At 43.6% G+C, this 23541-nt stretch overlaps 1 protein-coding gene across 3 annotated transcripts in view; it reads right to left on the bottom strand.

The window, feature by feature from the left end:
- MYH11 (myosin heavy chain 11) overlaps window positions 1-23541 on the bottom strand; it is a 96229-nt gene that overhangs the window by 55606 nt on the left and 17082 nt on the right. For all 3 annotated transcript variants that reach the window (XM_083153293.1, XM_083153294.1, XM_083153295.1), the window contains exon 4: window positions 7543-7570. In XM_083153293.1, coding sequence (XP_083009419.1) covers window positions 7543-7570 — 28 coding nt within the window. The remainder of the gene's footprint in view (window positions 1-7542; window positions 7571-23541) is intronic.

Below are 23541 nucleotides of genomic sequence, written 5' to 3'. Positions count from 1 at the left end.
TGTCAGCTTATGAGGTAATCGTGTGTATGTGCTTGTATGTGTGTGTGTGTGTGTGTGTGTGTGTGTGTGTATGTGTGTGTGTGTGTGTATGCAGTGTGAGCAGTAGGGGGACAGTGTGTATGTATGGGGGGTGGAGGTTGATGGGGCAGTGTGCGGGAGATGGGGCATTTAGCTCTGATGGATGCAATGTGAGCAATAGGGGGGTAATGAGGGGTCTTGGGAGCAGTTATGTGGGAAGTGAAGTGTGATGTGGGAAGGGCGAAAGGGTGTTAGGGGTAAAGTGTGAGCTGGGGGGGCAGTGGGGTCAGTGTGGGGAGAGCAATGTGAGCTGTGAAGTAGTATGGTGCAGTGAGATATGGAGAGAACTGAAGAGAGCTGTGTAAGGGGTAAAGAGAAGATTGTGGGGAGATATAAAGGTAGGCAAAAATTGGGAGGGGATGTGGCCAATAATAATGTGCCTAGGGGCGGCCTTACCTCTAAATCTGCCTCTGCTTATAACACATGGGGCGAGATGCATCAAGCTTCAAAAAGTGATAGAGTGGAGAGAGAAAAACCAGCCAATCAGCTCCTAACTGTCATGTTACAAACTGGGTTTGAAAATGACAGTTAAGAGCCAGTTTGCTGGTTGTTTATCACTCTCCACTTTATTGCTTTTTGAAGATTGGTGCACCTGGCCCATAGTTTGGGTGCATACAGAAAGATAGCTAGCCATACAGAAGTATGTTGGCAACAGAAGCTGTGGGTCTGCTCTGCTACAGATCCCGGTAGCTTCACACTGGTGGCAGAGCTAGACCACTGACCATGGAACTGGTCAGCTTCCCTCTGCATCTGCACACATGACATCACAACACAACTAACTCATTAAAACTTGTTGAAGGTCACATCAGCGAAATTTTGGGGTATTCCGGTGACGGCAGATTTGACGTGGTCCTGCAACATAACATCTCATATAAAAAGAGCTCAGCAACATCTCTTCTTCTTGAGGCACCTAAGTGCGGTGGATGTGAGCAGACCGCTTATGGTAGATTTCTACAGATGCTCGGTCGAGAGCCATCCTTTTCATTGGTTCTTTAAGAAGCTTCCTTTGCAGATAAGTTTTTTTTTACTGATAATAAATTTAAATTGAGAAATTTACACTGGAATTTATTGGAGGATCACCAGCTGCTCTATTTGGTAATGTTTCCCAGTCAGTGGTGTTAATATGGAGAATGCCCATTATTTTCATCCTGAACTTCAGTTAAACTCTATTATAAAAGTTAGATTCCATACATCAGTATAATACTGAGAACAATGGCTCCTATGGTGTGGAATTTATAACCAGAACATACAGAAGTATTGATATGACTGTTTGATGCCAAAGATAATTATAAGTGATAATGATGCAGCAGTTTAACCCTTTCAGGTCCAACGTCTAGTCAGGCTCAACAGACCTAGCGCTAGCAGCAGATCCAGTGGTGAGCCATTTTAAAATAAGAACATTAATATCGTTCAACATTCAATGTAGACCATTTTTGAATAAAAAAAAATTACAATTAATTTAAACCAGTCTGTTTGAATTGCAAAAAAAAAATTAGACTACAAAGGGTTAAAAACTAGAGCAGACCAAATAATATAATATTGTCAGGTTCCTAGGCCAATAATTGCAAAAACAGCCTGTGTAATAAGCCATGCTTATCAGATACTTTGCTTTGAGAGCAACCAGAGATTTGGACTAAACCTTGTTCTTCTAACAAAGGGAAGCCTATGCTCGGACAGGCATTAAGCTGCCTATTTTTTTTTTAAACAATCACAGCTATCTTATATAATTTAGGGCAGTGGTTCTCAACCTTGGTCCTCAGGGACTCCCAACGGTGCACGTTTTCCAGGTCACCTCACAGATACACAGGCGCACTAATTACTCAATGGCACATTTTAAAAGATTACAGGTGGAGCTAATTATTTCACCTGTGATTTTGTGAGGAGACCTGCAAAACCTGCACTGTTGGGGGTCCCTGAGGACCGAGGTTAAGAACCACTGATTTAGGGTATCCAGTGAATAATGCATTTTGAACCTTATATATGTATATCTGAATATGATATGCTACTAAGCTAACTTACCTCGTCCCTTTCCCCCCCCCAACCCGCCCTCCCTGCAGCCTCTGCCTAACACTCGACCCGCAGCCACAGCCTTAGCCCTCCCCATAGCCTAACCCTATTCCTCACTGTTAGTGCCTAAACCCAAGCCTTCCTACCCCGCATCCTAAACCTAACCCTCATGCCCACAACCTAACCATAACCCCTTTTTTAAGTTTACAACCCTCACCATCCCTCCCTGGGCAAAACTGGAGTGACACGGATTTGCTCCAGCATTGAAATGAATCCCCATCAGCCCAGATCACCCATACACACTGGAGCAATGTTAATAAAGAACAAAACTATCACTGTCTCAGCCTTGATTAACATGCATGGTGTCGCTAGTGATGTTGCTAGGTTCGAAGCAGAAGCGTGCATATCATATGCTTGAAATGCCAGTCTGATCCGTCTGACAAGACGTCATATAACCCAGTGTCTCCCCCTAGTGCCTAAACTAGAATTCGCAGAAAGCTCTGACAATAATGGGGCACTTACCTGAATAAGCATTATGCGGCTAATGTGGCGTGGAATGCATTGGCGCTAATTGCTCCTGTATTGCATGCACTGAGCTATATACTCATCTCTATGACGATGCCATCCCTATCAATACATCTGGTCTTACAGCAATCATCATAGTCAGCTCACACATCCATTACCCCTATCAGTGGGGCAAAAGATCCATCCAAATACAGGAGGAGTTACATGTATGAAGAACTGTTGAGCATAGTTCCTAATTCTTCCAAAAAGATCTCTCTGATCACTGCGTATATGCAAACACCCTTTACTGCTCCATATTGTGTAATGTAAACACAGCAAACACACGCAAGGGCCCTTGTTCTGGTTGACTCGCTCAGGCGCGAATTCGCACCCTTGCAAGTCAACCAGAACCCGCCCTGTGAATGGTGGTACGCCCGCCCCCCTTCGCACGCCAGGTTCATTCGCCCGACATGCAAATAAATGTTTTACAGTATGGAATGGATGGTGAAGGCTGCATGTAGAATTGCAGGGAATTGGGCAGGCAGCAGACATCCATTAATGTCAGCTGTCCCCCCCAGCACTTGCGTCACAAACGCATTAGCATGTGTACGCCCAGCGTTTTCATGGGAACACCCATGAAACGCTGGCCTTCACATATGCTAATGGCCCAGGTCGGCACCCCACGCCCCTCTCCACCCCCTCGCTCGAAAAGCAGGGAGTGTGTACTTGGCTAAAATATTTTGCACCGAGTTTGCACGCTCCCAGTGTATACACATGCGCAGAAATGCTGCTGCGCATACGCAAAACATCTGTCCCAGTGCAAATTCACAAAACCGACCGGGTCAACCTGAATAAGGGCCCAGATACGTGTGACATACTATAAGGTCCCCTCTGCCTCAGACCCTATCTTTGCTACTATGTTATCCTATTGTGTAGAACCACCAATGTCCTTAAGTTATGTTTACATGGAGTGGAGCAGAGCTGTGGTTTGTTTAAATTGCCTTCAGCAATGATTTAATATATATACATTATATACATTACATCTATAAGTTATACACATGCATGAAGCTGCTGAAACAGAGTTACTGCCTTCTTCTTTTATTTTAGTTGCGGCTTCATGCCCTTTTCTTTGGTTTAACTAGAAGTCTTGTGGCCCCTCTCTCTTAGATCTTTATTTCTGAGGAAGCAAATGAATTGTCTGCAACAGGCTTTCATCTTGTTACAGTCTACCCGATCAGGAAACAATGCAGTCCGGAAACACCATCACTGTGATGCACATTGTTTTATCATTCCACTAAAGTGCATAACTCAAGCTACATCGTACATAGGGCCTGATTCAGAGATGCAGATCACTGCCAGTAGATAAAGTCAAAACCCTTCTAATCTCTTTCCTATAAACTGTGATATTTAGGACAGAGGCTTCCAAGCTTGGTTCAGACTTTAAGAATATCCACAATGGCTTAACCACAATGGACTGGGTGTAAGCTATTGTAGATGAGGGAAAATAAGTGGAATTTCAGGGATTGGATCTCTCTACAGCAGTGGTTCCAATACTTTTTGAATGAAGGCTCCTTAAAGTAGGTTACTCACTAAAATACATCCCGGGTAATTATCGGCAAAACAGAGGGTTTATTCCCAGATGTATACACTGCATGTATAGCTCCTTCCTCCCAAGCATCTGGTACCACAGCAGCTGCTAAGGGCAGGTGCATCCTGGTTTCTTCCATATTAAAAGTGAGGTGGGGGGGGGATAGGTTACCCTGATATACCTTATGAGGCCTATTCAACAAAACGTGTTGGAAGAAGGAGCTATACAGACACACATCCAGTCTGTACATCTGGTAATAGGACCTGCTTTTCTGCTGGCAAAGCGCCTCCACACCCTACACCAAGTGTGGCTGATGGACGTCACACACCACTAGAGGAGGGTAAGTGAATGCATTCCACATAATATTTACCCAGGACATATTTTAGTCATACTTGTCTACCCTTCCAGAAGCTGTGGGAGGCATATGATTTTTGGGTAGTCCCTTGCCACCCAGGAAGAGTAGAAGGAAATCCCCAGAGCCACTGGAAGGGGGCAGGGCTAAATACCTGTAGTGCACCATTCAGTTCCACCCCCTTAACATGTATCTGCAAATGGCGGGTGTTTCCTTATGTTGGGGTAGGGCTGGGGCCTAATGACAAGACAATTCAGACTATCCCCCTCTGCAATGTATCCTCTCCAATCTACTTCCAGAGAGGAGACTTACAAGTAGATAAGTATGATTGTAATGAGTAACCATACCAAGCTTTAGAGCACCTGGAGCATTTCCCACAAATTATATTTGTAAGACAGTATGGGACGATGATTGCGATTTTTGTAAAGATATACACACTGTAAAGATCATCTTTCCTAACTCCATCACTGTTTGTAAACGGTTCTGTGTTCCACAGATAAAAATAACACATCCTGTGGGAACACTACCAAGTCAGACATTCCTCCGTAACATTCCCAATAACCGTACCTTGTAGCTAAACATATTCCCTTGTTCCTGTGATTTGGAAAACTGAAACCTTCCTGCGTGTAGATTCAGTGCAGTGTTTGCTTCAGTTAAAAGGTTATACTGTGGTCATAAAGACTCCAAATTGCATTTCCTTTCTCCCAGGCTAAAAGTGCCTATCTCTTGGCATTTCTCGAGAATCCCTGGCTCTCTGACCATATATGGCCCTATATCTCCCTAATTGTCGTACCATGCTCCCAGGCATTAGTTGCTAAACTCTTTCTCACACACTATGGCAGCTTTTAAACATCTTCAATGCTTTGCAGGATATATCATCAGCAATTCATTCAGCTACTTAGAACAATTAATATTTTACTTTTATGTCTTCAGCTCAGACTAGTAGTAGAAGGGAAGATATTCATTATTGTATACTATATCTATAACTGCCCCTTTTATATCATTCATCAAAATGATTGCATTCACTTTAATGACTGGCCAGTGGATTTCTTGCATCATCGGAACCCTTCAATGTTTTTTATTATTATTATTATTATTATTAATACTACTACCAGTTATTTACCTAGCACACACATATTCTGCAGAGCCTTAGACAAGAGTGCATGTCTTATGACTAAAGATGGCTACACATAAGCTGAGATTATCCAAGTCCTTCATAATACCAACTCTTTCATTAAGCATCTGTTTTCTCCAGGTATCCCAAACATGTTATTATGAGGTGGCCACAGCCCAGGGGAGTTAGAAAGATCCACAGCTGGTGAGCGCCGAGAAGCAGAATGCTGTGTTTGTGCACCCCTTCCCTCCCCCAGCGGTACCTGTCCTGTGATGACCACTTGTCATTCTATGAGGAGAGCTAGAAAACATGTTTGAGGTCCTGAGGACCGAATTTGAGAACCTAAGGGTTAAGGCTTTCCATGCTTGAGCACAGACTTTTCAATCAAAATAAGTAAGGTACTAATGGAGTCAACATATTCTAAAAATTCCTGGACTGTTAGTGAGACATGAAGACCAAAGCCGACTGGGCGATATAGCTAATTATAGCTAATTTTAGCCCTAGTGAGCGATATCGCTTATTCTATCAGCCAGTATGTAAGCACCTACCGACAAACGTTGTGTGCTCCCCTGGGTGGTTAACGACCTGCCTGGACGGCCAAGTGTGTATGCAATTGTCGATTCCGGCACTCAACAGCTGCCGCCGGGGACCCAGTAAGTCCTTAATCAGCAGAATCACTTGTTATCACTCGTTACTAATGTGTTTGAAAAAATGACAGTAAGGACCTGAGAGCGCCAATGTCCTTTTACTTGTCGTATATTTAGGCCATAAATTAAACTAAACCAAGTAGTATGCTTGTCCGGTATTCTGTGAGAGAGGAGTTCCATAGGCCATGCCCATGACCACATCACGCCCCTTTTTCTGCCTATGATGCACATACACAAAAAATGTCAGGGATGATTCTTTCCCCAGTCGATTCCAGACTGCAGTGGTAGGAGGCATGAACCTCATTGTAGAAGACAATGGTTGGGATAGATTATTAGCCCCCCTAAGGGGCAAATCATGCTAGCTACAATTGTACTCATTTCACTTTTTTAGAATAATGCAATTCTTTGTTATGATGTGGTTTTGCCCATGGAGGAATGTGCTTTGTTTTATGCATGGTTTCATTCTCCTGCTATAAGGATCGTCAGAACAGTTGGAGCTATTAAGTTTGATGTTATAAGCTTTGATGTGGGAATAATACATTGGGCTGTTTCTAAAATGCTGGGAAAGGGGAATGTTATATTTGTGATTTGGTCGATGTACAGTATGGCATCAGACTAATATTAGAATTAAAATCTGTATTATTATTTTGTGTAGTATTAAGCCTTATCTAGACAGTATGGGTGACATTTAATAGAGTGAGAGATTCAGAAAGTGAGAGATTTGGTGAGAAATCTCTAGTTTTTTTAAAGCAGTGTTGCAAGTAAGGGGGTACAGCGTGGTACGGAGTACCTGTAAGAAATATGTTGCACTGTCACACTGACAGGCATCAGCGGCACCGACAGCATGAAGAGCAGGCTCCACAATTGTAAGCACAAGCTGTCCGGCTCTCCCCCAAGCAAGAGCCAACCCGCCCCCAGTCATTCCAAGTTTCTCATTCCCTGTCTCCTGATGTCACGCCATTATGGTCATTTAGTCACTCCTCTAGCTTTGTGTGACCACGCCCCCTCATGACACAGGCCCATGCCAATTCTACTTGCACCACTGAGTGTAAACGACTGCTGCTGTTGTTTGTAAACATAAAATGTGTGTGTGTGTTTATATATATATATATATATATATATATATATATATATATATATATATATATATATATATACACACACACACACACACATTTTACTGTATACTCAGAACACCAGTACATTTGACATAAGTATGTGTTGAACATCAGATAATATTGATTGTACTTACGTGCACAGAATGGATTGATCTTCACGATCTGCAACCAAAAAAGAATACATTGTTGGTAACATTCATATATATCAAGCTGTGGATAAATAATTCACATAACAGTACTATAAAATAAATGGAAGTTCTGCTCTATAATAAATGGTCACTTTAGATGAACTACTGGCACTGTCCATTTGGTGTCCAGATTGATGTAAATGATCCTACAAGGCTTTATTTTAATTCATTCTTAACACATAGGTCACACTTTATATGAAAAACATTACAATATATATCATTTGTACCGAAAACTGTGATTATATGCACTACAGCTCTCAACCAGGTACAATCAGGGCTTGCAGCAAAGCCGAATAAAAGCACAAGGGGAACTGGGGAATTTAAAGCAAGGGGAGCCCCTAAGGACTAAATAAGCCCCACTCCCACACACACACACACACACACACCATATACATTCCACCCAACATACATGAGATACATACACACACAGCATACACACATACATACACAAACATACACATCATACTGTGGAAAAGTGTGCCATCCAGAGGCACAACATTTGGCCATCACACCCGGAGCAGGCACATCTCACATCGCCCCCAACAAACATGCACACACACACACATGCACATGCTGTATATAAATTCACACACACACATGCATATACACACGCAGACACAAATAGTATACACTTATAAACACACACACATAAAGACAGATACACTTTAAACACACATACACAAATATACTGAAAAACACACGTACATATACACATACACAACACCAAGAATAGGACAGCAGATCTTTGTTTGAGACTAGATGGGTGGAGCTTATCTGTAACTGACAGACTGGGCATCTGTGGGTAGCAGGAAAGGACTGAGGAGAGGGAGGGGGTGGCCACAACACTGCCTCCATCATCCATATAACTGAATGCAGATAGCTGACATCCAGGAAGGTTCTTCTAACAAGCCTCCAAACCTCCCCTGGCCCCCAACACCTCACTGCACTGGACTCCCCACCCTGCAGTCAATGACATGGATCTTGCAGGCAGTGTGGTGGCCACCCCTTACCTTTCTTCAAGTCCTCTCCTCCTACCCTGATTACCGACTCCAAACCTGTTAAGCTCCACTCCCGCCAACCTTGCTACACCCCTGGTGCCATGGCAACCAATCAGCTTTGAAGTAACATTTATCAATCTATAAAATTGCATGTAGCAGCTGTTTGATTGCCATGGCACACTTCTCCACTCTTATCACTATTTTATACATTTCCCCTAATGTGACGTATGAGGTAGCTCTCATGTAAGGGCATAAGCCCAACACTTCTTACTCTCTACTGTCCATCTACTGTCCATGGTGCTGATATGAAGATAGATACCACATCAATAACACTGTTTCCTGCTACCACAAGATGGTGGGCAACGATGTATTATATAGCACAGACCGCTCAATTGTCCCTTCCTCCAGCTACAAAACTCTTTGCTCCTGGATTTCCCACTCAATTTATTATTACTTAGACCTATGTTACTTAAAAACATTCTTTTCATCGGGTAATTAACACAGAAGGCTACAATCATTACCAGTGGGAATTTATGGAGCAGAGGTTTTGTCCATGGTTTTGGCAGAAGGGGTCATGTTGTTGGGTAGGGATGGCTAAACCGGTCCTTGAGATCTACCAATAGTCCACATTCTCCAAATCACCTAGCTGCTGCACAGCTGTAGTCATAACCAACTGTCACATTGTCAAACATACTGAATTCATTCCTACTACAGATCCACAGGTTGCCTGAAACACATGAACTGTTGGTAGATCTTGAGGACAGGTTTGGCCACCCGTGTTGTAGGATGTGAAAGGGGTGTGGTGGATGTCATGGTGCAGATAGAAACTCCACAGCACATTATAGAAGCCAGTGTACCCTCATAGTCGACATGGACACTGTATAAGTGAACCACGTCCCCTCGCATGGCTTGCTGCGCTTGCCATGCTTCGGGCATGGTGCCTAGCTGCACTTGGCACACTATTATATTCTCCCACCACACTGTAGTGGATGGTAGGGTATGAAATACCGCGTGTTGGCACAAGTCGGCTCAAAAAACTGTGAAAAACTCATCGACCTCAGAGAGGATGGGGCATACCAGCAGCTTTCAAAGCGCTGGCCATGCCCCCCATAGTTCTGGAAAACCGAGATGTGGCTTGTGGCCATGTCATGCCCATGAGGCTACGCCTCCTCCAACATAGACCATGCTCCTTTTTCCAGCGCGCAAGTTGGTAGGTATGCACCCAACAGTCCAATTTGACGATATTCATGTTTGGGCACAGATGACTTTATTGGTATCTCAGCCAGTTTGTGCCTTCGGGATATCCCTGTGCACAAGCAGGGATAAAACCTGGACTGTTGGGGTTTGTATTGGTTTCATTTGTATTGGTTTCAGATACATCAGGTTTCAGTGGGTGAGGTCAGAAATCCATATTAGTTCTGAGCTACCACCTTAAATGCCCCATAGCCATATATTGGGTCTGAATCAGACCTGATGCATGGCTGCTAGTTTTCGGAGCCCAGTGATCAGGCATACGCCACCCCACCAGAATGAAATCACATCCCCATGCAAGCCTGCAAATTGCTTAGCACAGCTTGGGAAAATAGTGCAGGCCTGACAATAGCTACAATGCCATTCAAAAATGGAATGACTTTTCCAGTGAGTGCAGTCCAGGACTTACTCGGTGGTTGCAATAGAAACAGGCTGATTGGGGCCAAAGCTGACGTCACATGACTTCCCATAAAATTCATTGGGCATGCCTGTGTTTTCCCAGACACTCCCAGAAAACAGCTGGTTACCACCCACAATTGCCGGCTTCCTGTCAATCACCAAGTACCAGATTTTATTGCCGGATGGCCTCGTGTATGCGCACAACGTGCCGTATGAATGTGCAGTCTATCGGTAATTGCCCAGTCGGGTCTGAAACCGCCGAATTGTTTATGTGTAATTGAGTATCTGTAGTTGTACTCTGTACAGTACCATACCCTCCAACATGACCCATTCCATTAGGTACAAAATGCTCTGTTCCTGGACTTCCCTGCCAGTGGCAGTTACAGATATGAGCCTGCAGCACAGTCCAATATTCAAAAAGGGGAGTCACACCTACTGCCACCCCAGACATCACTGACAGTTGATGTGACCCCCCCTCCTCTTTGAATATTGGACTGTGCTGGATTCCAACCTCTGTAACTGCCACTGGCAGGGAAGTCCAGGAACAGAGCATTTTTTACCTAATGGAATGGGTCATGTTGGAGGGTATGTAGTACATGTACAATGTACTATACAAACACTATACTCAGTAACCCAGTCACAATTTCAATTGATCTTCAGTAACCCAGTCACAATTTCGAGAACATGTTTAAGATCCTCCGGTCTGTGTTGTCTATCCAAGACTGTTGGCTGGAGGCCAACACACCATATATGTGCATTCATTGTTGGTGTAGCATGTCACTGTGCCTAGGAGTTGTAAATGTACCACTAGAAAGAGGAAAGCCCTTTTTGGAAAAGATTGTGATGGGTGTTATCAAAAATGAAATGTTAAATAAATGAAAACAGCGTTGACTTGATATTGCTTCTTTCTTATTTAGAAGAAAATGTGCTTCTAATGTAATTATTACTTATTTACAATATGCAATCATTTTTAGCAGGTATGTTAATAACTCCAATAATTACAAAAAGCATGACAAAGATAAATATATAAATGCTTAGATGACAATTTTACCTAAAATGTTTTCAAGACTCTGTATTCTTGACCTACTACAGTATCTGTGCTGAAATATTATTACCTAGGAAACGGCAAGGGTATTGTTCAGATTCATTATACGGTTGTGCACAGGAGTACAAAATCCTTATTTCTTTTCCCCTATATCTCTGAACATACAATGCTTAATAGATACACCAAACTTAGGACTTGATTCTGGTTTACTTGCAAATGCAAATTCACTCTCTAATGGACAAAACCATGCTGCACTGCTGGAGAGGTAGATGTAACATGTGCAGAGAGAGTTAGAGTTGGGTGAGTTATTTTGTTTATGTGCAGGGTAAATACTGGTCTTACACTGCAATACAGATATCAGTTTTAAGTACAAACCCCACCCAAATCTAACTCTCTCTGCACATGTTACATCGGATCCGATATGTAATGCCGGCGGTCGGAATCCCGACCGCCGAAATCCCGACATGGGGGGGACGTGGAGCGCCCCCCCTTGCGGGCTCGCTGCGCTCGCCACGCAGCGGGCCCGGTGCCTCGCTACGCTCGGCACGCTATTTTATTCTCCCTCTATGGGTGTCGTGGACACCCACGGAGGGAGAAAGTTTCGGGATTTCAGCGGTCGGGATTCCAGTGTCAGGATTCCGACCGCCGGCAAATTGACTGCATCCTGTTACATCTGCCCCACCTGCAGTGCACATGGTTTTGTCCATTAGAGAGATAATTTGCTTATGCAAGTGAACCAGAATTATGCCCTTATTACATTACACCAATATCTGTGTACCTATAGAAGGTCAGACTGTTACACTCTAGTCTTAAATAACTAATGGGGCATTTTTTCATCTATATCTATATCTAGTGTCCGTTTATGTGTCTCTGAAACACTGCCATCTGCTGGCAGAGAGTGAAACTACATATTTTTCTCTCTCACACATGCACGAACACAGAGGCAATCACAAGGTAGCAGACTAGATTTCGAAGCACTTGCTTCAAGCAGGCTTACTAGTTATAGTATATTTGTGGCATATCCTCCCAAAATATCCATTTGGGTTGTACCTGCAAATATTAAGTATCTCCTGGAAGTATAAAGAGGGACTGCAGCAAATACATTATTTGACCATAAAAGGATCATCAATATGCCCCTAAATGATAAACAACTTCTGCCCGAAGGCAACGAGCGAAGGCTAGCTTTCGCTCACTGCTCGCTGGGTGATTGACACCCTGCCGGTGTTTTGGGTCATACCGTCGATGTTTTCTGGGCGTCCCCCAGAAAATGCAGGTGTTCCCCAGCCATTGGGAGAGAGGGCTGCTGACGTTACCCGAGGCCTCCTTCTCCCCAGCGCTGACTGAGTCCTGGTTCAGTCAGTCCTAGCTCACTCAGCGATGTGAGTAGGGGGGAAAATCATTCAATGATGAATGATTTTCCCCCTGTGCACAGGGGCAGGTGGAGTGCATTGAGAGGGTGCCGGACAGGTACCCGACAGTCGGGATCCCAACAGTCCTTTACCCAACGTCGGGATCTCGACTGTCATAACGCCGACAGCCGGGTGCCCGACGGCCACCCGCTATTTTCCCTCGTGGGGGTCCATGACCCCCATAGAGGGAGAATAGAATAGGTGGCTCGCGTAGAGAGCCACCGTGCCCGCACCGTGGCGAGCGCAGCGAGCCCGCAAGGGGCTTTTTGCGCTCGCCATGCTGTCTGACTCTGGGCAGTCGGTATCCCGACGTCGGGATAATGACTGTCGGGATCCCGACTGTCAGAGTCACATACCACACCCCATTCAGCAGGGTGGCGGCTACCTGGTTGCTGGGCTCCGAACACTCGCAGCCCAGCGAACAAGTCTGAATCGGGTCCCTTGTGTTAGTTTCAGTGGTAATTCTGCTATTCCCGCTTTTATTACCCACACAGGATTTTCTTTTCTGTAGGTTCACACAAATGTCCGCAGGCTCCAACCACATCCTGCTATTGCATCTTTCCCTCTACAGGGACTACAGGGAATCCTCTGCCAGAGACATGTCACATATTCCCATATCCCAATCCTTTCATCAAGTGCCTCTGGGAACAATTATCACTAAATGTTTGTTCCCAGAGTGCCACAATGTAGCGCAGCACCAAAGAGGGTAGGAGGGGCCTTCTGAGAGGGAGGGGCCTGCATGAAGGGGCTTACAACTGGTGGAACAAAATTTTTTTTCCTACTTCCTTTTGAAAAATTAAAAATGCCAGAAAACTTGGAAATTTCAGAGACACTTAGGGCCAGATGTATCAAGCTTCAAAAGTGATAAATTGAAGAGTAATAAACAACCAGCCAATCAGCTTCTACCTGTCATTTTTCAAACCCAGTCTGTGGTTGTGTTGAACATAGAACCAAAGACCCAATCTACAAAGGGGATGGGGCTATGTAAGGAACACAATGGCAAACAATAGACTTTTTAAGGGCTTGTTTCCTGACGTCCTCAGCATCCAGCACTGGTATCATGCTTCCACATCTGATAAGAGGGTTAGGCCACGAAGGAATGCCACTGAAAACTGTGTGTGGATTACTTTACATGAGCATAACCTTTGGCTTTTAGCAGCAGAAATTGCTATGAACAAGGTTTTTTTGATGATTTTGTAAATTCTCCATACTGTATGTTATCTCCAAGTACAGATACCTCTTTCACATCGCACCTCAAACTCGGGTTATTGCTGGGTGGTTGCCATCTTGACCCAGGTCGAGGTGCGGTGTGAGAGCACCAAACCTTATAACTAGGGACAACCAACCCGGCAATTCGACATGGGCAATAAGATAGGTTAAACCCGGGTCACCATGTGTATAATAGGCGACATGGGTTTAATGTGAAAGTGCCGGACCCAGGTTCGACCCGGCATAGCAATGTGAAAGCGGTAATATACTGTATATACATATATACAGTATTATGATACAGATGCTGTGTAGAGTAAGCACACACTGACAGAGTTACCTCAAACCAGTAACCATCACACAGTAAATGTTCATGGCCCTGTCATTAACAAACAGAGATCTACTTTCTAGTCACCAGCCAGCTTTCCTGTGGTCAGTCAACATCACGAAAACTCAAAGACAGTCTTTTCTAATCATGCAGGTGAGACACACTTTTCCTATTCTTCAATGGTGCATGGTTTTTCCAGGGCTTAAAAACATAAAAACCCTGCTTCCTGTGTACACACTTTCCTTATTGCCATAATATACATGTAATATGAAATCAATGGAATATTGGCACTGTAAAAGCACTGCCATAGAAGAGCATCTAATAAGCAGTGAAAGAAAGGGGGACACCTATAGGTCGGAATGGGTTCTGCAGTTGGGTACTCTGACTTGCAATACATTTTATTTGCCTATTTAATTTTGTGCCAGGGGCAGCAGACACCACGGTATTACTGTAGTGCTGTTGATACCCAGAAATACCCTGAAATTTCATACAAGGGATTCCAATACAGGGTACATTTACTAACATGGGAGGTCTATTGATGATGTGATGTTTTTTATAGCAACCAAGCAGAATCTGCCTTTTATTTATTTCTTTTAATAATAGTTATAATCTGATTGGTTGCCCATAGAAACATGCCATCTTCAGTAGAACTCCCATCTTAGTAAATAAACCCCACAGTGTCCATATTGTAAAGCTTCAGAATGGTTGTACTGTATGTATACTGTGTTGGTATCCTTTATCTGTAATAATAATTCTTAGTGGTTTTAGAACAGCAACTTCTGCCTAATCTCAGATATAATCAGATGGTTTATCAGAGTGATGCAGGTTTTGTCAGCTTCACCATAAAAGGAGATAAACAGCCAGCAACTCCGATCAGGCTCTGTGTAAGGAAATATTCCCATGTTTTACTCTGTAGACAGAAAGCGGGATGGAACTCTTCATTGTTCCAGTGACAGGATAGGATCCATCTTTTCTAATCAGAACATAGTTGTCCAGCCACTGAGATACTGTTATCTCATAATGATGTTTTTGGAAGGCACCTATCTAATTCCTTGCAAATCTTGATTCAGTCAAGAAATAGTATATGTATTCGCATGTCATACTGCAAAATACATTTCTTATCCTAATGTTCAAAAGCAGCAATGTTCTTTGGTACAGCGAAACGGCGTAAGATTTTTCAATGTATTGTGTCCTATCCTGGGGCAGTGAATGGCATTGCATGCAATACATTGCATGCAAAAGGACCGCATACAGGGGCCGATTCTGGGTCACTCATGAACTGGATTCAGCCCTGTTCCGATGGTTGGGCTTTGCAATTCCCTCCGCAGCGCTGACATTGCGGAGGGGGGTTAGAGAATACAGAAATGCAGTAAAAACGTAAAAACCCTGAAAACAGGGTTTTACCACATTTCTGGTTTAGAGCATCCCGCCCTAAGCCTTTTGGTCACACTACATATCTGTGTTATATATAAAAGGCTATCTACTCCTCACCTCTATGAGGTGAAGGCCCACCACTGACAACTAGAGGCCACTCAATGGACCAAATTACTATTTTGTGTGGTAAACTAACAGAAAGTGAAAACAATGTTTGCAGGGACACTGCTGGGTATGGAAACTTGCTGGATATGAAGAGAGGGAGCTGTGAAGACAGAGATTGGAGGTAGGAGCAGATAGGAACTGGGTTGGGGTGGAAAGTTTGGGCTAAAAACCTGTAACAGTTCAAAGTGAACATACTTTGCAGAAGCTGTCATTCTGGGCTTTTAACAAGTACATAAGAAAAGTTAAAACACAAACACATGGGACTGTAACAATGCTACGACCATTCTATAACACTGGCACAATAACAAGGCCAAAGAAAATAATTTAAAAAATCTATAGAATATTATGGTGCATAATGTTCCTACTTAAGTATCTATTTGCAAATCCTAACCAGTTGCAGATGGACACAATTTAGATTGTGACGTCAGAATACTAAGAATAAACATGGTCCTTTGTTCACTGTGGTTTGTTCAAAAAGACAACAGCCCCATGGGGAAGATTATATTTATAGTACTGTTATCGGAAACACTCCGCACTGATGTGAAATATGCAGTTTTTACCACTTATCTTACTAATCTCATACGGAAACACCACAACATGTATAAGAATCAATTGTTACATACCAACATCTTTTATGTGTATGAGTTGAAAACTGTATTTCTGCTGTACTGTGCCACAATCTGAGTTATATAAGCTGGAATGTTCAACGTGAGACAGTAACAAAAGTAGGGTATCAATATTTCTCACAAAACCACAGGAATGGACGCAGGTCAGTCAGTTATAAAACTATTGAGTAGTCCCATGGACGCACGGCATGGCCACAGAAAGTAACATGCCGGAGCTATTGCAGCTACGTATGGGATGATATTTGCGGGCTGAGACATGCCCCAAAAACGGTTACCACAGAACTACATTTTCCATAAACGCTATCAATCACTATGAGAATAAAACCTCTATGCAGCCGCCATTGCAGCATAAATTAGACCAGCGGATCTCAAACTGTGGGTCCTGACCCCAAAGCGGCTCCCGACCTTCTCAGCATGGGGTTGCGGCTGACTTTTCTAATCTCAGTCAGTGATTCAAAGATTCAAAATCTGATGAATTCTCTGTTATTTTAGACTTTTTGCATAATTTTATGCCTCCACAATTCTGCCATGACTATGCATGCCATGTGATGACCTTCTGCAGTAACTAGCAGGGGTCCTGCAATTATTTTTTATTGTATGATGGGGTCCTAGAGCTAGAGGACCCCTGAGTTAGACACTTGCATAGCCTACAGATAATTGCGTAAAAACCACAGTCTACTGCCCACTTTACATTAACTCCACCCCTAAGCCTAGCAGTGATGTGCGGTGGTGGCTGCAAACAGAGAGGCACCGTCACAGCCACCACCCCGCGCCCCCCACGCACCTGGCCACCACTGACACCCGATGCCTCCCCAACAACCGCCCCCCCCCCCCACTCCATCCGCTGATGCCCAGCCCACCACCCCCGAGAAAAAAATGACACTTACCAAGCAGGGCAGAGGGGAGCAGGCACATGGGGACATGGAACTGGGAGGAGGCGATGGAGGAGAAGAGGGCACAGGTCACATGGGAGGAGAGAGCCAAAGAGGCACTACCAGAAGCGTAAATGACAGGGGTTGCTGTGATTGTACAGCAGCTTGATCTGCTGTCCAATCACAGTAGCCCCTGTCAGTGAAGCACCCCTTGCAATTGTTAGTGGGAGGTATGCTTATCGGTACCTCCCAAACTATTTTAAATACTGCAAACTGCTAAAATAATATAAAGAAAATACTTGTGAATATGTGTCATAGGTATATTCTTTGTATTATTTTAAACAGAATGACAGGGGAAGCACTGCCTCCCCTGACTGCACATCCCCGAAGGCCTAGTGAAGTGATAAAGTGAAGCCAATCAGCTCCAAAGTGTAATTTTTCAAACCCAGAATGTAACTTGACACTGATTGGCTGATGCGTGGGAGCATGCATAGTTAACAATATTGAGCATACACACAGCAATACAGTATTATAAACGATATGGAAAGGCCAAGATGAGCGATATCATTTATTATATCATTTAGTGTGTATGGGGCCTCAGGTATGTTCCTCTTTTACATGCTCTCTTCAGACTTGGGAGAATCTAGTGTCCAAAAATAATGTAGGTTTATTTGAACAAGGAGAAAAGGCCTGCACTGTGGTATGGCAGTGCAGAGGATGTTTATTACTCTTTAGTGTCCTTGCTTTTAGTGATGATCAACTTTACATTATTTATTGGGTAAGGAACCAAACAAAATAAATATATAAATGTCATTGATGTTCAACCAGTTCTCTGATTCAATTGATCAATAATGTTCCAAAATAGGAAACCTTCTCTTTTTCCTAAGCTACAACCCCACCAGGAATTTTAAAATTAGCCAGGATTTGCTGTTGGAGGATATTAGAGGTATTAATTTTTTATTAATTTATTTATTATTTATTACCAGTTTCTTATATAGCGCACACATATTCCGCAGCACTTTACAGAGAATATTTGAACATTCATATCAGTCCCTGCCCCAGTGGAGCTTACAATCTATATTCCCTACCACATCTACACGCACACGCAGACATTCTGTTGGAATATTTTTCGATTGTGGGAGGAATGGATTGTTAACCGGAGGAAACCCACGCAAGTACGGGGAGAATATACAAACTCCACACAGTTAGGGCCATGGTGGGATTCGAACCCATGACCTCAGTGCTGTGAGGCAGTAATGCTAACCATTACACCATCCGTACTGCCCTTACTTAATGTTATATAACTGACGTGGTAACCACAGTCACATTGCACATGATACAGCAGAGTGCTCCTCTTAACTCTGTTTTCATTGTGACATTCAATCCTGACTTTAACCCCTTGAGTGGTGGGTTTTGCTGGGGCAGGACAAACCTACCAGGGCAGCTGCCTAGGGTGACAGGATATAGGGGGTGCCACCAAGTCTGCCTATCCAAAAATCAAGGGTGTCTATGAGGATCCTTGTTCTACTTAATGTAGGTTGCTGCTGTGAAACTTGTAAGATCTCGCCCACAAACTTTCCCTTGAGGCACACGTCCCCAATTTTCTGCCCCCTCCTCCTTGTACTCTGTTGTGGGTGACAAAGGGAGACCTCCATGGAAAGCAGGGGATTTGCCCACCTTCCCAGGGGCTGGGAGAACCACCCAATTTTTGGGAGCCTCCCTGCCATTTTGGAATGTTAGGCAAGTATTCCTTAATGTGTTGGAAAGTGGGTATTGGTGGCAGTGTGTGCAAGGACGGATTTAGGGGTGAAGATGCCCATAGGCACAACAATAATGGCTGCCCCTCCCACCTAATTGTATTATTTTGATTGATTACTTAGAAATCCTCATTTGAAAATAGCCAATTTAATGGATTAATTAAAAAGCCACTAACTGACATTTTTCTTTTTTATTATGTATACATATTTACTAAGTAGGATAGCTTACAGGGGCAGTATCTGCATGTTCTACCCATTAACACTCTATTCAAGATGGAATATGGTAAAGTACAGTACAGTGTATATTTTGCAGTTACTGGTACATTTCATGCTGACAGTACCATCCCAAACATCCAAGTGCCGCCCCCAAACATGTGCCACAGCCGCAAGTACCTCACATGTGTGTGTGTGTGTGTGTGTGTGTGTGTGTGGGGGGGGGGGGGGGGGGTCAGTAGGTTGAAGTTTTGCCTAGGGTGATGAGAAGCCTTACACCGGCCCTGCGTGCACACATAGGCCCTTATTCTGAATCGGACGGTACGGCCCGCGTGCGGCCGTACCGCCGATGTTTTTAGTCTGCACATGCGCAGAGGTCAATCTGCGCATGTGCAGCCCCATTCGCCGCAGACGTATTTCGTCCGCCGCAAAGGGGGCGTATAGGGGCGTGAGGGGCTTCATACCCTCATTTCCCTATGTATACGCCCCGCGTTTCATGGGCGTTCCCATGCAAACGCGGGGCGTATGCATGCTAATCAGGGTATGACGCCACTGATGGGGGCGGAAAGCTGACGTCGCCGGATGTCAGCTCTCAGCCCCCATACAAGCTATCACACGGACGATTGTCCGTGTGGTCTCAGCTTGCGGGAGCTGCTGTGGCGTGCGGCCCTGCCTTCGATGGTCGACGACCATCGAATGCAGGGGGCAGCTCCCACCATGGTGGAGGCGTACGCCCCACCATTTTTATGCGGATCGCCAGCCGTCCGTGTACGGACGGCCGTGGCGATCCGTCTCGTGGGCGGGGATTGGTTTGTGCGGCCGGAGCACCGTGTGCGGCTCCGGCCGCACCAACCAGAATAAGGGCCCTAGTGAGATTTTGACTAATGGGTGATGTCGACTAAGCAATTTTGACTAGATGCACTGGTGGATTTGGCTAGATGCACTGGTGGATTTGGCTAGATGCACTGGTGGATTTGGCTAGATGCACTGGTGGATTTGGCTAGATGCACTGGTGGATTTGGCTAGATGCACTAGAGAGTTTGACTAAGTGATTTTGTCTAAATATTGGTAGTCTGTGATCTAGTCAAAATTGCCTTGCCTGCAAGTCTATCTATGCTAAGTGATCCTGACTTAACGGGGCCGTGCATCGCTATTGCCTGGAGGGGAAACACTGAGATTAGTGTCATCATCGCCTGCCAAAATCACACCATGTATACACCCCTTTAAAGGTACTTAACTTGCTATTTTAAAAAAAGATTACTTCCTATTGGAAGTCCTACCTGCTAGTCACCCGCATTACAGGCAGTCCCATTGGGAGGTGTTTCCTCCCTCCAGGACTACCAATCAGGGCTGTGACAAGCAGAGAGCTGTCTTCCTATAGGAAGCCATTCTTACCCCTCCCCCAATTCACCTGCCAAATGATGTTGGTTGAGGGCAGTGGTGTAACAACAAATTTTGCTCCCCAACGCCGGAAAATGTTGGTCCCCCCCAGTTAAGACCCCCCTGCCCTGCCTTATCTCTCTGTGTCTGGTCTGTGACAGGGGCTCCTCCTGGCTCCTTATGAAAAATGTTCCTCACAAAATGGCCGCCCCCTAACAGCAGACCGTTTTAAGGATGCTAGAGGAAGCCGCCGCTGTTGTGGGGTATGCAACGCTATTGTTACGCCACTGGTTGAGGGGGACGTGAGGAAATAGTAATGTATTACAGAGAATAGCCTTTTGCATAATCAATTAATCTACTACACTGAGTAAACACAGGAAAATATATAAAACATGGCCTGTTGATGCTGATTAGTGTAATCTTACATGCTCTTAAATGACAAATAAATGTGGAAATAGATGTGGCTACAAGTAAGTAGTGTGAAGTATCTGCCTTCCTACTATCTCCACCAGCAGAGTGTCAGATAGCCTGCTTTTAGTGTATTGTCTGTTATCTTGTCATAACACGCTGCAAGCTGTAATGGTGGTTTGTTAAGAGGAAGAGTTAATTGAGCTTTCAGCAGTTACTCAGCGTAGTGATGTGTAGTGACAAGTGGTAGCAGTAAGAACGGCCTACGCTGAAGACAATAAATACATTTCAGCCTCTTGTTGACAAGTAATGTGATTGATTCCGAGTTGCATTCGGTTCCAAATGCAGACGGATCAAACTTCACAGCGCTGTGGACTGCATTCACAACTTAAAGGATTTACGACAAGCCATTGTGGGTTGCCTACATCTCTTCTCAGTTACGACTGAAACTGTATTACTGGGCTGTAATGTTATGGCAAAGAGGCGTTTTCATGTGGAAGTAGTGTTTTGTGGGTGTGCCTTGCACATGTAGCCAGAGATGTACTGTAGGCTACTCAGAGGTGAGTGCATGCAGAGAGAAAGGGGCTGGGGCAAATACAGAAACAGGGATTGGCTACTCTCATAAGCCTAGGATCTGTAGTGTGGTACCAAAGATGTCACCTAGTCCAATCCTGGCAGATGCTGTAACGGATTTCCCATCAGTGGAATGTGACGGATTTTGTACTGCTTTATGTACAACTCCGAATTCGGCACATATACTTTTCAACAATTTGAGTACCAACATATGAGAGATGCGCAAAATATCCAGCGTCGCTCACATTTGTTATATAAATTCAAATTGAAAAAAAATTTGTAAAAAAAGATTATATTTCCTATATAAGGTAAACATTACAGATCATTGTGATGAATTAAAATATTTGCTTGGCAATTTTCACACCTATTTTTACAAATTCCCTTGGCATTCAAAGGGTTAATAATAAAAACGTCCATATTTATGTGAACGGCAATCATACAACTTCAATGCTTGTGTTAACATGGTTCTGTCATGCCTGTCTTTCGGTGGCTTGGCATTCTAATAAAGGGCAATTACAGTAAGGCCATATTTGCAATTGCAAACACAAAAGATGCATCTATGCCTAAAGATAGGTGCTCAGTGCTGTGCGATACATATTTACAAAATAATACATAACATATATACAGGTCGAGTATCCCGTATCCGAATATCCGTTATCCGAATTATTCCGAAATACGGACATTCCAGAAAGTGAAAAAAAATATTTTTTTTGCTAAAAACTCACTGGGGACATTTGTAACAGCATCACTGGGGACATGATATGTAACTGGCACTATATATGTGCAAGACAATGATTGCTTGGCATTCAAATTCAATGCTGAGATAGTACACACATTTTGTTTCACGTTTTGAAACCTTGTTTTTTGAACAATTAAAATATATTTGTGTGTATTTTATGTGGTAATAAAATATATTTGTGTGTATATTATGTGTTTATACAGCATAAATGCAAGATACTTCAAAATACATCATTGAAATATTAAAATATTCCGAAATACGGAATAATCCGTTATCCAAAATTCTCCTGGTCCCGAGCATTTTGGATAAGGGATACTCAACCTGTATATATATATATATATATATATATATATATATATATATATATATATATATATGTGTGTATGTATGTATGTATAAATCTTCTCTCTTATACTTCCATGTGCACATGTTCTTCCTTTAAATCTGCTCATTTACATAAATCAGCATTGAATAAGTAATACTAATTTTAGATAGGTCAGCAAATATAACATATTAAAAATATAAATGGTAAAAGTCTGAAACTAATAATACTAAGTAAAGGGGAAAGAAAATCCTGTCTTTCTTTAATCTCTGTTAAGTAATGTGAACAAATTTTACATGAACATCATCCTAACAGAACTCGGAATACTATCTCACACAAGCTCTCTGCCAAAGTATTCCTAAAGATTTATTACGCCTCTTTAACTTTTAAATCCCACCAAAAAAGGCAAGAGAGCTCGGCCAGCAGTAGTCACTGTGTACTGTCTGACATTTATACTTGGGAAGACATCATTTTACAGGGGCCGCCGTAGCTTTGTGTGACACTGGGGACAGATCACAGATTCAGCTTAGATTCCTTACCATTTTTATATAAGACCCTATGGTACACATGTTACAGTCTTATGGGCCCTACACACGGGGGCGATTTAGTGAGATCGCTTAGAAAATGCCCCTACATCGCTCTGTGTGTGTGGGACCACAGCGATAGTGAAGAGCGTCCCCGTACATCGCTATCGCCCAGCGATTAATATCTACCATGCTTGATAAATCTAGTTAAACGCTGGGCAGGGCCAATGTTCTCACCGGAGAACACTGGTCCTGACAGATCACTCAGCACTGTCAATCAATGACATCAATGTCACATCTCTGCGCAGTGCTGTGTACTGAGCGATCTTGCTGACCACTGCATGTGATCATGGCTG

Source organism: Crinia signifera, chromosome 7 (assembly GCF_055691185.1).
Source record: "Crinia signifera chromosome 7, ASM5569118v1, whole genome shotgun sequence".
NCBI classification, from domain to species: domain Eukaryota; kingdom Metazoa; phylum Chordata; class Amphibia; order Anura; family Myobatrachidae; genus Crinia; species Crinia signifera.
This window is presented reverse-complemented; position numbering and strand designations above follow the sequence as displayed.